General features: G+C 35.1%; 1 protein-coding gene across 12 annotated transcripts in view; it reads left to right on the top strand.

Moving 5' to 3' along the window:
- NRF1 (nuclear respiratory factor 1) overlaps positions 1–14,802 on the top strand; it is a 133,900-nt gene that overhangs the window by 47,065 nt on the left and 72,033 nt on the right. For all 12 annotated transcript variants that reach the window (XM_057549770.1, XM_057549768.1, XM_057549775.1 and 9 more), the window contains 2 exons: positions 6,651–6,765; positions 9,829–9,955. In XM_057549770.1, the coding sequence (XP_057405753.1) occupies positions 6,651–6,765; positions 9,829–9,955 (242 nt within the window). The remainder of the gene's footprint in view (positions 1–6,650; positions 6,766–9,828; positions 9,956–14,802) is intronic.

The raw sequence follows: 14,802 nt of genomic DNA, 5'->3' as shown, positions 1-14,802 counted from the left end.
TGATTTCCTTCAGTAGGAAGGAACTAGTAGTAAAGTCTCTTAGTTTTTGCTTACCTGAGAATGTCTTTATTTAACCTTCAGTCTTGAAGGATGGTCTCCCTAGGTGTGGAATTCTAGGTTGGCAGTTATTTTCTCTCCTCATATTGAAGATGCTATTCCACTGTCTTCTGGTTTCCATTCTTGCTTTTGAGCATTCAGCTCTTTCATTCTAACAGCTGTTCCTTGGAAGGTTATCTGCCATACAGACCCCTCCTCCACTGCTTTTAAGATTTTCTCTGTCTTTAGTTTTTGTGATATATCTGGCTCTGGATTTCTTCTCATTTATTCTGTTTACAGTTCCTTTAACATCTTGAATCTTTGGATTGATGTCTTTCATCAGTTCTGGAAAATCTTAGCCATACATTTTACTTCAGTTTTGCATCCCCTCCATTCCGTCTCTTTTCCTTCTTTGACTCCAATTAAATATATTAGTCTTCATATTGAAGCCTTTATGTCTCTTTCCTTCTGTTCTATATTACTACCCTTTTGTCTCTTCATGCTTCATTCTATGTAGTTTCTGCAGACGGTCTTCCAGTTTATTAATTTTCTTCTTCAGCTATGTCTAAGGTGATTTTAAGTCTGTCCATTGAGTTATTAATTTTGGTAATGGTTTTGTTTTCTAGTTTTAGAATTTCTAATTTTTTTTCCTCCCTCCCAAATTTGCAGTATTACAGTTTTCAGTTATTATAGAAAAAAAATTTTTTTTGTTAATATCCATGAGTAAAGTAAGCGTTATGATTTTACAGGCCATTTGGTCATTTTACTTTCTGAAGTGCCTATGGGTCTGTTCCTGTGATATGTTACTAGTGCTGTTTCTTGTTCATGTTGGTTTTTCTCTTCACATATTGGTTATATTTGGATGAATGCTGGATGTGTGTGTGTTTGGAAAACCATTTTTAGAAATAATTTGGGAACTAGAATAATATTATCCTCCTCTAGAGAGGATTTTTGTTTGCTTCTACCAAATGCCTGAGGGCACTAGCAATCCTGGATCATCTTAATCCAATTTAAGGTTTTGAGGTTTTCTGGGCCTCTAAATGACTGAAAGCTGAGTGATATTTTGTATCATTCTCTTTGCTATTTGCATTGTATATTTTGCACTGTGTGGAAGACTACATGTAGACCATGCCTGGATGGGTCTAATATTGTATAAGGAACACTGATGTTAGAAGATATTTAGGAAAAGCTGGACAGGAAATCAATGATCAGAAATGGCCAAAATACTAAATTTTTTTTTAGTATATGCTGTATTTAAGGTGAAGAAGACAGCTGCAATGAAAATAAACTTACTCCTGTCAGGTGTTATCTACTGTGTATTTCTGGAATGGTGAATTTAAAAATAAGGCTTAGTGACAAAACACACATAAAATGTTTGTGAAATATATTTTTGAAATTTTTATACTTCCCAGAAGAGGGCATCCTAACATAATAAATCCAGTTCAACTTCTTTCCTAGGAAGGAAGATGCTTTTGAGGCACAGTTTTGTGACATTACTGTACTGCACTGTCATAGTGTTAAGATTAGCAAAGAACTTTAACCCTTTCATGTGGCAGATGTGGAAACTGAGGCCCAACTGGTAGAAATGATTTACCATTGAATCATTCAACAGTTATTGAGGAATTATCAATATTATATACCTTATATTATTATATATAGATACTGTGAACAAGACTGGCAAGAGCTTGTTCCTAAAGGAGCTTACAGACCAGTGGTGGAGAGAAGGGTACAAATAAAAAAGTAAAATAATTTCATAAAGCACTGATTGCTCTGAAGAATATAATGAAGTGTAAGGTAAATGGAGCAGGAAGGGTAGCTGGTTACTGCTTTTTCTAATCCTATTTCCTTCTCTCCCTCTACTGAAGTAACCACTATTCTGAATTTGGTCTTTATCATTCTCTTGCATGTCTTTCATATTTTTTTGTATGTGTATGTATCAGTAAACAATATTTAGCATTGTTTTTGCATGTGTTAAATTGTATATAAATGGTTATCACTCTGATATTTTTTGTCTAACAGTGTTTATTTCATTCAGTATTATTTTTCTGAGATTCATTTATGTTGATAATGTGGCTAGATGTTTTCATTTTGACTGTTAATTAGTATTCCATTCATTATCTAAGTATGTTGTATATTGGGAGAGCACTTAGGTTGTTTATAATTTTTTGCTATTTACAATTGCTGCAAATGAAAATTATTTTATATGTTTTCTTGTACGCATTGAGAGATCTCTTGGCTTTGGTTTTCAAAGTTCTTTTGACAGTGTCCCACAGTAATACATTGTGATCTAGAATAAACAGATGCACATATAACTAAAATAACAATTTCTCATGAAGCAATACTTACTCCTACTGCAAGTGACACATTCTCATGTGTTCTAATCTCTTAACTTTATTCCATTTTATTAAAAAAACAGAAACAAAAACTACTCATGAGCCACCAACAGGTGGAAATCCGCAGTTTGAAAAACACTGCTTAAAAAAACAAAACAAAAACACTGCTTGAGGGTATAACCAGGAGGGGAATTGGAGGGCAAAGACAGTCACATCTTCAACTTTACTAGATATCCCAAGTGTCTTTCCAAATAGTTTTATTCATTTGCATTCCCAGAGGCAGTGTACTAGAGTACCTGTTGCTTCTCATCCTCATCACATTTGATATTGTCAATTGTTTTTCATTTTTGCCAGTCCGATGGATATGCAACAGTGTCTCAGTGTTGGTTTAATTTGCTTGTCTGAACAAGAGGTTCCAGCCAGTGAGGGAAGACAAAATAGAGCATCATCTCAGAACTTTATTGACTATTAACTTTTCTTGTTTTACATATTTCCTTTGTCCATTTTCCAAATGTGTTGTCTTTTTTTTTTTTAAGAGTTATTGATATTTTTTAGTACTAGTGTTTTCTTGGTAATATGTATTGCAATTATCTTCTAGTTTGTTGCCCACTCCCTCCCCAATTTTGTGTTACTTCTTTTTGTCCATAAAGGTTTTGATTTGTATTATTGTGAAATTATTAGTGTTTTACCTTACAGTTTATGCTTTTGGAGTCTTGTTTAAGCAGTTCTTCTTAACCCTGAGTTTATAAATACTTTCCAATAGTTTATTGTGTTATAAAGTTTATTTTTGTTGTTTTATTGATGTTTTTGTTTTACATTTAGGCCTTTAATCCACCTGGAATTTATTTTCATGTATAGTATGATGTAGGAATCTACTTTCATTATTTTTCCATGCAGACAGTCAGTTGCTCTGGCACCATACTTTTAATCGTCCATCCTTTTCCCACCTCTGTCTTCTGACACAGGAGGGTGTTTGTGAACTCTTGAGTCAGTTGTGTTGGTTTATTTGTCTATCTTTCAGTCAGTTCCACTCTGTCTTAAAGACTGTAGCCTTATAGTAACTACTGATACTTGGTAGGATGAGTGCCTCTGCCTCCTTTTTAAAATCTACAGAAATTGTTTTGGCTATTCTTAGACCTTTGCACTTCCATTTAAAATTTAGAATAAGTTTATCAAGTTCCACACAAAAAAATGGGGATTTTTTTTAAACTGCATTAATTAATTAATTTAGTTAAGCAGCTTTATTCATAATACCTAAAACTGGAAATAGTGAAAGTGACCATCAGTAGAATAATGGATAAACTGTGGTTTATTCATACTCTGGAGTATTACTCAGCAATAAAAAGGAACAATCTACTGATACATATAACAACATGGACGAATCTTAAAAACATTATTCTAAGTGAAAGAAATCTTACACAAAAGGGTAGATACTATATGATTCCATTAATTTGAAGCTCTAGAATAGGCAAAACTAACATAGGGTGAAAAAACAATAATTGTGTTCTTATGGTGGGAGGTACAGTGGGAACTGATTGGGAAGGGACATGAGAGAAATTTTGTAGTGATGATACTACTATATATCTTAGTAGGGGATTGGGTTTCATAGTTGTATGCATTTTTCAAAATTTATTGAATGATTTGTACATTTTGTAATATGTAAATTTTACCTCAAAAGAAAAAACTTGTGAATAAATATTGAACTCTAGCTAATGATATTCCTACTGAAGTATTTAGGGGGATCATACTGCAGTTTACTTTGAAATGCATTAAAAAAAAAACCAGTATGGGTTGATGAACGTGTAGAAAGATGGATAGTTACGTATACTAAAATGTTAATGGTAGAATCTAGGTGGTAGATATATGAATGTTCACTGTAAAGGTCTTTCAACTTTGCTATATATGTTAAAGTTTTTTTTAATATATTTTAAAGTTTTAATAATAAAATGTTGGACTCCCACAACTCAGTAGCATAATAACAAATAACCTGATTTTAAAATGGACAAAGGACTTGAATAGACATCTCCCTAAAGACATACAAATGGCCAACAAGTAAGTGTATGAAAAGATGCTCAACATCACTAATCATCAGGGAAATATGAATCAAAACCACAATGAGATACCACCTCACCCCTGTTAGGATGGCTATTATCAGAAAACCAAAAAATAAGTATTGGCGAGGATGTGGAGAAATTGGAAGCCTGTATGCTGTTGGTGGGAATGTAAAATGGTTCAGCCCCTGTGGAAAACAGTATGAAAGTTCCTTAAAAAATTAAAAATAGGGGCTTCCCTGGTGGCGCAGTGGTTGAGAATCTGCCTGCTAATGCAGGGGACACGGGTTCGAGCCCTGGTCTGGGAAGATCCCACATGCCACGGAGCAGCTGGGCCCGTGAGCCACAATTGCTGAGCCTGTGCGTCTGGAGCCTGTGCCCCGCGACGGGAGGGGCCGCGATAGAGAAAGGCCCGCGCACCGCGATGAAGGGCGGTCCCCGCACCGCGATGAAGAGTGGCCCCCGCTTGCCGCAACTGGAGAAAGCCCTCGCACGAACCGAAGACCCAACACAGCCAAAAATAAATAAATAAATAAATAAATAAATAAGAAAATCCTTTAAAAAAAAAAAAAAAATTAAAAATAACAACTACCATATGATCCAGCAGTTCTACCTATGGATGTTTATTCAAAAGAATTGAAATCAGGATCTCGTAGAGATATTTGGATTCCTGTATTCATTGCAGCATTATTCACAGTAGTCAAGATGTGGAAACAACCTAAATGTCCATTGACAGATGAATGGATAAAGGAAATGTGGTATGTATATATGGAATATTATTCAGCCTTAAAGAAAGAGGAAATCCTACCGTATATGACAACATGGATGAACCTTGAGGGCATTATGCTAAGTAAGATACACCAGGTCAGAAGGACAGGTACTGCATGGTTCCACTTATATGAGGTACCATATTCAAACTCTTAGAAGCAGAGAGCAGAATGGTGGCTGCCAGGGGCTGGGGTGTGGAAATGGGGAGTTGCTGTTGAACAGCACAAAGTTTCAGTCCTGCCAGGTGAATACGTTTCTAGAGATCTGCTATACAACATTGTGCCTATAGTTAACAGTACTGTACTGTACACTTAAAATTTTGTTAAGGCAGTCAATCTCATGTTAAGTGTTATTACCTCAATTTTTAAAAAATTAAATGTTGGAAAAAATGCGTCAATAAGATTTTTTTCCTCTACCAGCTGTTTATGATGGAAAGGAAGGTAAAAGGCATTAATTTATTTTTTAATTACCTTTGGGCTCTTTAGAGAGGTTTATTTAAGTCAGACTGAGTATACTACTAAACAACATGTAGAGAGGCTCATCTAGATTAAAATAGGGAGGCCTATTTTAATTGAGCCACTTATAGACCATATATGCCAGGATACCGTGAGCACTTAAACCTAATTTTCATTTAAGCCTTTTACAGGGTTCACAAATAGGGATGAAGGTGGATTGTCTGTTTTTTTGTTTTGTTTAAAAAAAGGAATGCCCTTGATATGTTGAGATTGCATGAATCAGAGACTATAATAATTCCTTAAGGCCTACCCTTTCTTTCAGTTATTAGTTTCAGGGCAAACCAGACCAAATTTTATTAACATTTTTTCTTTAGAGTGGGACAGTTTTCATCTCTTTCCTGCCAGGATGCTTTCATCAACATGACCTTGTGGTCAACAGCTCCATTTAGAGCATAATTCTCAGATATAGAAAAAAAAATTTTTCCAATTAAGATGGTATCCTTCTAGATATTTCTCTTATATGTGGTGTGGTGGTATTGGAGTTCCAGGTATGAGTGATTTTCTCTGACTTCCTTAACTTGGCAGTTTCTTGGAGTAGATAGAGGGACACGGGGATGGAAACGAAATTTGAAATCTGCGACTTTTTTGTTTTGGCAAACTGTTTCTCTCAATGCTGCAATTTCATCTAGCACCTTTGAGAATATTGCCTTAACAGTATGGGTATGCTGACAAAACAAAACAAAAAAACACATTATATAAAACTCAAGCTGGTGTGTGGTGGGGAAGTATAAGTCATTTACTTTTTAAAAAGATTTGTTGTAAGTTTTAATGGTAAATTAAAAAATGATCCATGTTGAACAGTAGTGAAGTATATTGATATCAGGAGTATCTATATTTATTGATAACATATGAGGAAATAAGTGCTACTTTTTTGTACCTCTAATTGTTTTCTGCCTTGTATAGCTAACAGGCTCTGCCTAATCTCAGCGCATCCCTTCTTATTTCAGGTCCTGTGGGAATGGCTGCTGCTGCTGCTGTGGCAACAGGAAAGAAACGAAAACGGCCTCATGTGTTTGAGTCTAATCCGTCTATCCGGAAGAGACAGCAAACACGTTTGCTTAGGTGAGGGCTTCCTTTCTCATGTTGTTGCTGTTCCTCAAATACTTTACGGAGTGGATGACAGAGTTAGAGTATACCTTATTAGGTTCATCAAGGGACACCAAGTTAAATTCTTTGATGACAGAATTAGACTTTAAAGTACTCTTACAAAATAAATAAATGAAACTAGCAGTATGATTAACAGATGAATAGTATCACATTAATTCATTCAGAGAAAATTTATATACCTGCTATGTGCCAGGCATTGTTCTAGGCCTTGGGAATATAACAGTTAACAAAATAAATTCCCTTAACGAGCTTATATTCTAGTGGAGGGAAAAAGAAAATAAACAAGTATGTAATACATCAGATGATGAAAGTGCTATGGGAAAAAACAAAGCAGAGTAAGGAAAATAGAAAGGTTAGGGGATTAGGGGGGATATAGTAGTTTCTCTTTTTCTATAGGAATGGTCTTCTTTCATAAGCCAACCTTTGAACAGAGACCTGAAGTAAGTATAAGGGCAACTATGTTGATGTCTAGGGGAAGAACTTTTTGGGCAGAGGGAATAGTAAGAGCAAAGGTTCTGAAGTGGGAAGGAGTGTATTAGACATGTTTGAGGAACAGCTGGGGAAAGAATGAGAGGAGGTGTGGTCAGAGTAGTAGTGGAGAGCCACACCATGGCATCTTCTGGTCCAATATAAGGGCTTTGACTCTTACTCTGAGTGACGTAGGAAGTCAATGAAGACTTTTGGTCAAAGCAATGATATGATCTGGCTTATGTTTTAAAAGTATCACTCAGGCTACTGTGTTGAGAATAGTTTTTTGAAATATAGTTGAATATTTTGATTATATATTTATCCATAGCTAACTTTATAAAACTAGTATTTTACCCTTGCATACTTACACTATGTGAACTACTCTTTTTCTGGCTGAAATAACTTTGAATCATTTGTAGAATGATGATCTGTCCAGATTTAATGAGAATGGAAGCAGGGAGACCAATTAGGAGGTTATTGTAGTAATCCAGGCCAGAAATGACAGTGTCTTAAAACCAATGTGGCAGTAGCAAAGGCAGTAAGAGGTGGTCAAGTTCTGGATGTATTTCAAAAGTAACCCCAATATGATTCCTTGATGGATTGGATGTGGTGTGTGAGAGAAAAAAAGGAGTGAAGGGTGACCTCAGCGTTTCTGGTCTGATTCCTGGAAGGATTGAGATGACACCTACTGGAAGAGGAGCAAGTATGAGAGTGAGGGTAGGGCAGAATCAGGAATTTGGTTTGGACACGTTAAGTTTGTGATACCTCTTAACCATTAAGTGAAGATACAGAATAAGCAGTTGGATATATGAGTCTATAATTCAAAGGAGAGACCTTAGCTGAAGATATAAGCACATAGGTAGTATTTGAAACTATGAGGCTGGAAGAGATCACCTAGGGAATGAGTGTGGACCGAAGCACTTTACCCCTTAGGGGTTAGAGAAGTGAGAGGAATTATCAGAGGAGTCCAAGAAACAACCAGTGAGTCAGCAGGAAAACCAAGAGAGTGGTATCCTGGAAACCAAGTGCAAAAAGTGTTTCAAGAAAGAGGGCATGTGATCAGCTCTGTCAAATGCTGCTGACAGGTTGAGTAAGATGCAAATTGACCATTAGATTTAGCAACATGGAGGTCATGATTGAACTTGACAAGAGTGTTTTCAAAGGAGCAGTAAGGATGAAAGGATTGGAGTGTCTTCAAGACAGAATGGGAAGAGAGGAATTGGAGACAGTGAATATATTTTCTATCTTCATTCCTTCAAGGAATGCCACCAAATTTCTTGTTTGGTATGTGGTCCTTTGCTCAGTTTTATTTCTTCTGAAGAGTTTGTAGCTTGCAAAGAAAGATTATTACACAGATGTGGTGCATGGAGGACTTAATATTTTGACAGGTTGCATAACATGTATTCATATATGATAAGAAATTTAGTCTATAAAATGTTCCAGAAGTTTCTTCTTGTAGTGTTTTAAATACTATATCCAAATATTTAAGATGTTTACTGGAATGTTGAATTCAGAGTGCCAGCCCATGGAAATGATATGTGACAAAAGCTGGAAAATATAGTCTATATTAAGAACATAAGTAAGAAACTGAAGGGAAAGTCCAGAAAGTACTTAACAGTAGCTTTCAGCAAAGAAGTTATATACCACTAGATGGGCCAAAAAATTTCCTTTCCTTTAATGATAAATTTCATTTCCTTTAATGATAGTACAGGCAGGAGGAATTAGAATGTATTATTTATAGAAATATTTTTTCTATAATGGGCATAGACACAATAGTATATGCTTTTGGAGAAAGATGGGAAACTTTCTTGTGATATGTTGGCTTTGCTTCATTTGAATTGGCATGACTCACCAGTCCCTTGAAAGGGTAGACCAAATTCCCAGAAGAATTATAGGATGTAGGACTTTAATCTCCCATGATTTCAGAGGGAAAGGACAGTGTTTCTATTTCATCCAATGTTGATATATTTGAAAAAGCTCTTTTACTCCATCCTCATTTGTAAAATACTTCGGGACTAAGAATTATTGTTTATATCACAATGAAAATCTGCAAATGGCAACATTTTTGAAGTAGTATTTTTGGATAAAATTATGTCAGTAAGACATAAACAATGATTATATCAGTCAAAGAAATTAGAAGCAGGTCATTTAAGGCCCCTTCATTAAACATGGAGTTGATATAATAAAGTCTATAAAAGGACATCTCAGCATTAATCTTTGCAGCAGTAAGAGAAAACCCCTTTGGTATTGATGAGATCCGGAAGTATGATTCTCGCTGTATTCAGCATTGTGTCATGGCTGTGTCCTGAGGTAAACCTGAGGTAGACCCTTATATCTATCAGTGAGCTAGTCGTGGGTCTTCAGGACAAAGGGACCTACATATTTCTACTGAACAGGATGTTAAACCTCACACACTCCCTTTTCACAATTCAGGTAAAAGAAACATCTAATCAGAATAAATTGTCCCAAGTCAAAGTAAATCTTGTGTCTGTATCACTGTAATTTCTATCTTCTTTAACTGTTTTTGTTTCTTTTCATTCTCTGATTCAGGAAACTTCGAGCCACATTAGATGAATATACTACTCGAGTGGGACAGCAAGCTATTGTCCTTTGTATTTCACCCTCCAAACCCAACCCTGTCTTTAAAGTGTTCGGTGCAGCACCTTTGGAGAATGTGGTAAGAAACCTTGAGTTGTGTTCTCAGATACCCTTTGCTTTCTGTGGGTTGTTGTTCACATTTTTTTGATCCTTAGTCTAGCACAATAGTATTCTGTCTTCCCTTCATCCAGAGGTTGGAGTTGGGACTGGTTTTCAAACTCCTTTATGCAGATCAAAATAAAAAGGATCATTTCTGTTTCTACTTTCCATAACAAGGTATTTTACCTCATCAGATGCAATGGAAAAAAATGACGTTGTGTTCTTTAAGAAACCAATGCAAGATTTTGTAAGAATATTACTGATTTATGTCAGAAACAAAATGGTGTTTACTCAAGATGTGAACTTCATGAGGCAAACCTGGGAGCATTTTATTGATCACTGATATCTGAGTTGCATATTTTATTTTATTTTTTTAACTTAAAAAAAATAATTTTTTGGCTGCGTTGGGTCTTCGTTGCTGCACTTGGGCTTTCTGTAGTTGCGGCAGGCGGGAGCTGCTCTTCGTTGTGGTGCGCGGGCTTCTCACTGCGGTGGCTTGTCTTGTTGCGGAGCACGGGCTCTAGGTGCACGGGCTTCAGGAGTTGTGGTACATGGGCTCAGTAGTTGTGGCTCGCAGGCTCTAGAGCACAGGCTCAGTAGTTGTGGTGCACGGGCTTAGTTGCTCCGCAGCATGTGGGATCTCCCTGGACCAGGGATTGAACCCATGTCCCCTGCATTGGCAGGCGGATTCTTAACCACTGCACCACCAGGGAAGTCTGAGTTGCATATTTTAAATCTCTTGTATTTCTTCAAAGAATTGATTTAACACTGCTTCAATTTTGAAATATAGTTGAATATTTTGATTATATATTTATCCATAGCTAACTTTATAAAAATAGTATTTTGCCCTTGCATACTTATACTATGTGAACTACTCTTTTTCTGGCTGAAATAACTTTGAATCATTTGTAGAATGATGATCTGTCCAGATTTAAATTGCATTTCATTTTTACTAGGATAAAATTTATTAGCTTACAATAACATTTATTAGATCTCCCACATTGAACAGATATTACAAGAGTTCAGAATTAGTAATCAGTTGAGATTTTATTGTATTTTTTTTCACACACACAGATGTTGTGGTTCTTTCTTAACATTTTTGAGTTTTGTTTTGAGTTTTCCTTTAAATTCCTGAGGCCCTAGAATAGGATGCATATTAGGACCTTTCCTTAGAGGAATATGGTAGATGGCTTCTAGTGCAAAATGGTACCTGACAGGCAGCCCTCATGTAGTTGACAAACATGAAATCTGGACATGTCTTCTTCAGTATTAAAATTTTTAGATAGTATTACTATTACTATAATGTGATCTATGAAAAAGCCTCATCTGGAAGACTCAGAAAAATACCTCTGAAAATTACTCACTGAAAAATTCAAAAGAAAGTGTTAGAAAACTGTTGGAGTCCTCCATAGAATACAAAAAGTTACAGACTCTATGAAACAGGAAAAAAATGGTCATTTGATAGCCAAAACTGAGAAAAAGCAGGAGATATTTTTCTGTTGACGGACACTTGATAAATATAGGCTAAAGAATAAATACCAGTAGAATTAGAGACAAAATATGTCTTCCAGACCACTAAAGAGGAAAAAGTCTATACACAAAAGATAGAAAATAAGGGGAGGAATTTAAAAAAAAACAAAACACAAAGTATAGAATAAAGTAATATAAGTGAGATCAACTAATTCTGTTATAAACCATAAATATAAATACTATATTTATATTGTTGTTAAAAATAAAGATTTGCTTTTAGATTGGAACAACAACAACCCAAATCAAAACCCAATTTTATTAAATTTATGTGACATACAGTGGCTCACAAATGTTCAAAGTAGATGCAAACGATACCATCAAGAAAGTGAAAATACAATCCACAGAATGGGAGGAAATATTTGCAAATTATATATCTGATACAGAATTTGTATCCAGAATATATAAAGAACTCTTATAACTCAACAATAAAAAGACAACCTGGAATTCCCTGGTGATTCAGTGGTTAGGACTCCGTGCTTCCACTGCAGGGGGCATGGGTTCGATTCCTGGTCATGGAACTAAGATCCCACAAGCCGTGCAGTGCGGCCAAAACAAAAACAAAAACAAAAAACAATTAACCCAATTTAAAATGGCGAAGAATCTGAACAGATATTTCTCCAAAGAAAATATAGAAATGGCCAGGAAGCACATGAGTACTTGATAAATAATCATTAATCATTAGGGAAATGAAAATCACAACTACAGTGAAATACTTCACACCTACTAGGATGACTATAATAAAAAAGGTGGACAATAATAAGTGTTGGAAAAATTATGGACAATAATAAGCGTTGGGATGTTGAGAAATTGGAAGCCCCATTCATTGCTGTTGGGAATGTAAAATGATGCAGCTGCTTTGGAAAACTTTGGCAATTTCTCAAAATGTTAAAAGCAAAGTTACATATGACCCAGCAATTCTACTCCTACGTTTACCCAAGAGAACTGAAAACAAAACTTATACACACAGTGTTCATTGTAGCAAAACTTACATACAAAAACGTATACACACTATTCATAGCAGCATTATTGATAATAGCCACAAAGTGGAAATAACCCAAATGTCCATCAGCTGATGAATGGATTAAAAAAAGTTGTATTATCTATACAGTGTAATATTACTCAGCAATAAAAAGGAATGAAGTACTGATAAATATTACGGCATGGATGATCCTTGAAAACATTGTGCTAAGTGAAATAATCCATTCACAAAAGGCCACATGTTGTATGATTTTATTTATGTGCAATGTCCAGAATAGTCAAAGCTATAGAGACAGAAAGGAGGTTAGTGGTTGCCAGGTTGGAGAGGGGGGATGAAGGAATGGAGAGTGACAGCTAGTGGGTATGGAGTTTCTTTTAGGGGGAATAGATTATGATAATGCTTATTACATGACCCTACAGATATTTAAAAGAGTGAATTGTACACTTTAAACGGGTGAATTGTATGGTATGTGTGGTAGGCTGATTAATGAATGGCCACCAAAGATATACAGATCCAAATCCCTGGAACCTTTGAGTGTTACTATATGGCAAAAAGGACTTTGCAGGTGTGGTTAAGTTAAAGATTTTTGAGATGGGGACATTACCCTGGATTGTTCAGGTAGGCCCTAAATCTAATCACAGTGTCTTTATATAAGAGGGAGACAAAGGGAGATTGATGTAGAAGTAGGAGATGTGTTGGCAGAAGCAAGAGGGTGGGTGCAGGGAAGGGGTCAGGAGCGAAGGAATATGTGCTAGACAGCAGCTAGGCAAGATGAGAAAATGGATTCTCCCCTAGAGCCTCCAGAACAACCAGCCCTGCCAACAGCTTGAGCCTGTGAAACTAAGAGAATGAATTTCTGTTGTTTTAAGCCACCAAGTTTGTGATACTTTGTGGCAACCATAGGAAACTAATATGTATGGTATATGAATTATATTTCAGTAAAGCTGTTAAAATTTTAAAAGCAAAATATCAGGCAAAGGTATGTCAGACAAATCCCTACAAATGTAAATCATGGATCACAGCATTAATATCAGACAAAGCCAGATTCTCAAGACAAATGAGTATTAACTGAGAACCATAGGTCTTCTAGTGTTGATAAGCAGTTTATGTCTCAAGTAACATTAAAGCAAAGAATGTAGATCAAAAAGTTAGAAATGGGAGAAAAAAATAAAAAGAAGCCACAGTGGTAGTAGGAGGCTTTGCTATCTTTGTCTGATCAAGGAAGAAAAACATAAATAAGAACATAGAGGTCTGAATAATAGAATTAATAAGGTTAATATAAAGGATAGATATATTAACATTGATATCTTACAAATATATTTTTGAATATACCATATTTGAAAAATTACATGAATGGGTTATAAGAATTGACCATATGTTATTATTAGGCCCCAAAGAAAATCTTAATAAATTGTAAAATGCAGAAAATTACACAGGCCATGTTTTTGACCAAAGTGTAGAAAATTTAGAACTTAATATAAAAAAGATTGACAGGAATTTTCAGCCACATGGAAATATGAAAAAACAACTTAATTTGCAGACTATTTAAAAACAATTTTTTAAAAACTTTAAAAATTATGATCTACACTGGTGCTCAAAGGAATGTTTATTGCCTTGATTTTTTTTTTTTATATACACAAGAAAGAAGGAAAAGAAACTATATCTAAAGCAAGAAGCTGGAAAGGGAACAATAAAATAAGTCTAAGAAAGAAATAGAGTAAGTAAACATGAGGAAGAAATTAATGATTTTGTAAACAGAAATAGAATTGTTACATTCAAGAAATGGTACTATGAAAAATCCAATGAAATAGAAAAACTTCTAGCATGCTAATTGAGAAAAAGGATGAAGAAAAATATAGTCTTAGAAGTGAGATAAGAGTTATAATTGCAGATAAGAATAGATTGAACATTGTAAGGAAATGATATGCATTAATTTTGTTCTTTTAAATTAAAAATCCTTACTAAGTGGATAATTCAATAAGAAAATAAAATAACGAAAATATATCCAAACCTCAGTAGGATAATAAACATGTACAAAACTGAAAAAGTAATTAAACCATATCCTTCAAAGGGATACTACGCTCCTGATTATTTGGGGTGACTTCTGTTAAACCTTCAAAGTACAGAATATTCTTTAATCTTATATATATACCAGTACACAGGGTGGTATTAAAGAATCAGAGCTCATGTTTACCATAATCAATTATGCAGTGTATTCCACATAATCTCATATTAACAACAGTAAAAGAAATGATTTGGATTTTGTAATAATGTCTAACATTTATTGAATGCTGTGTTCTAGGTTATAAGTTATAAGC

The sequence above is a fragment of the Balaenoptera acutorostrata genome, chromosome 7 (assembly GCF_949987535.1).
Source record: "Balaenoptera acutorostrata chromosome 7, mBalAcu1.1, whole genome shotgun sequence".
Classification (NCBI taxonomy): Eukaryota; Metazoa; Chordata; class Mammalia; order Artiodactyla; family Balaenopteridae; genus Balaenoptera; species Balaenoptera acutorostrata.
This window is presented reverse-complemented; position numbering and strand designations above follow the sequence as displayed.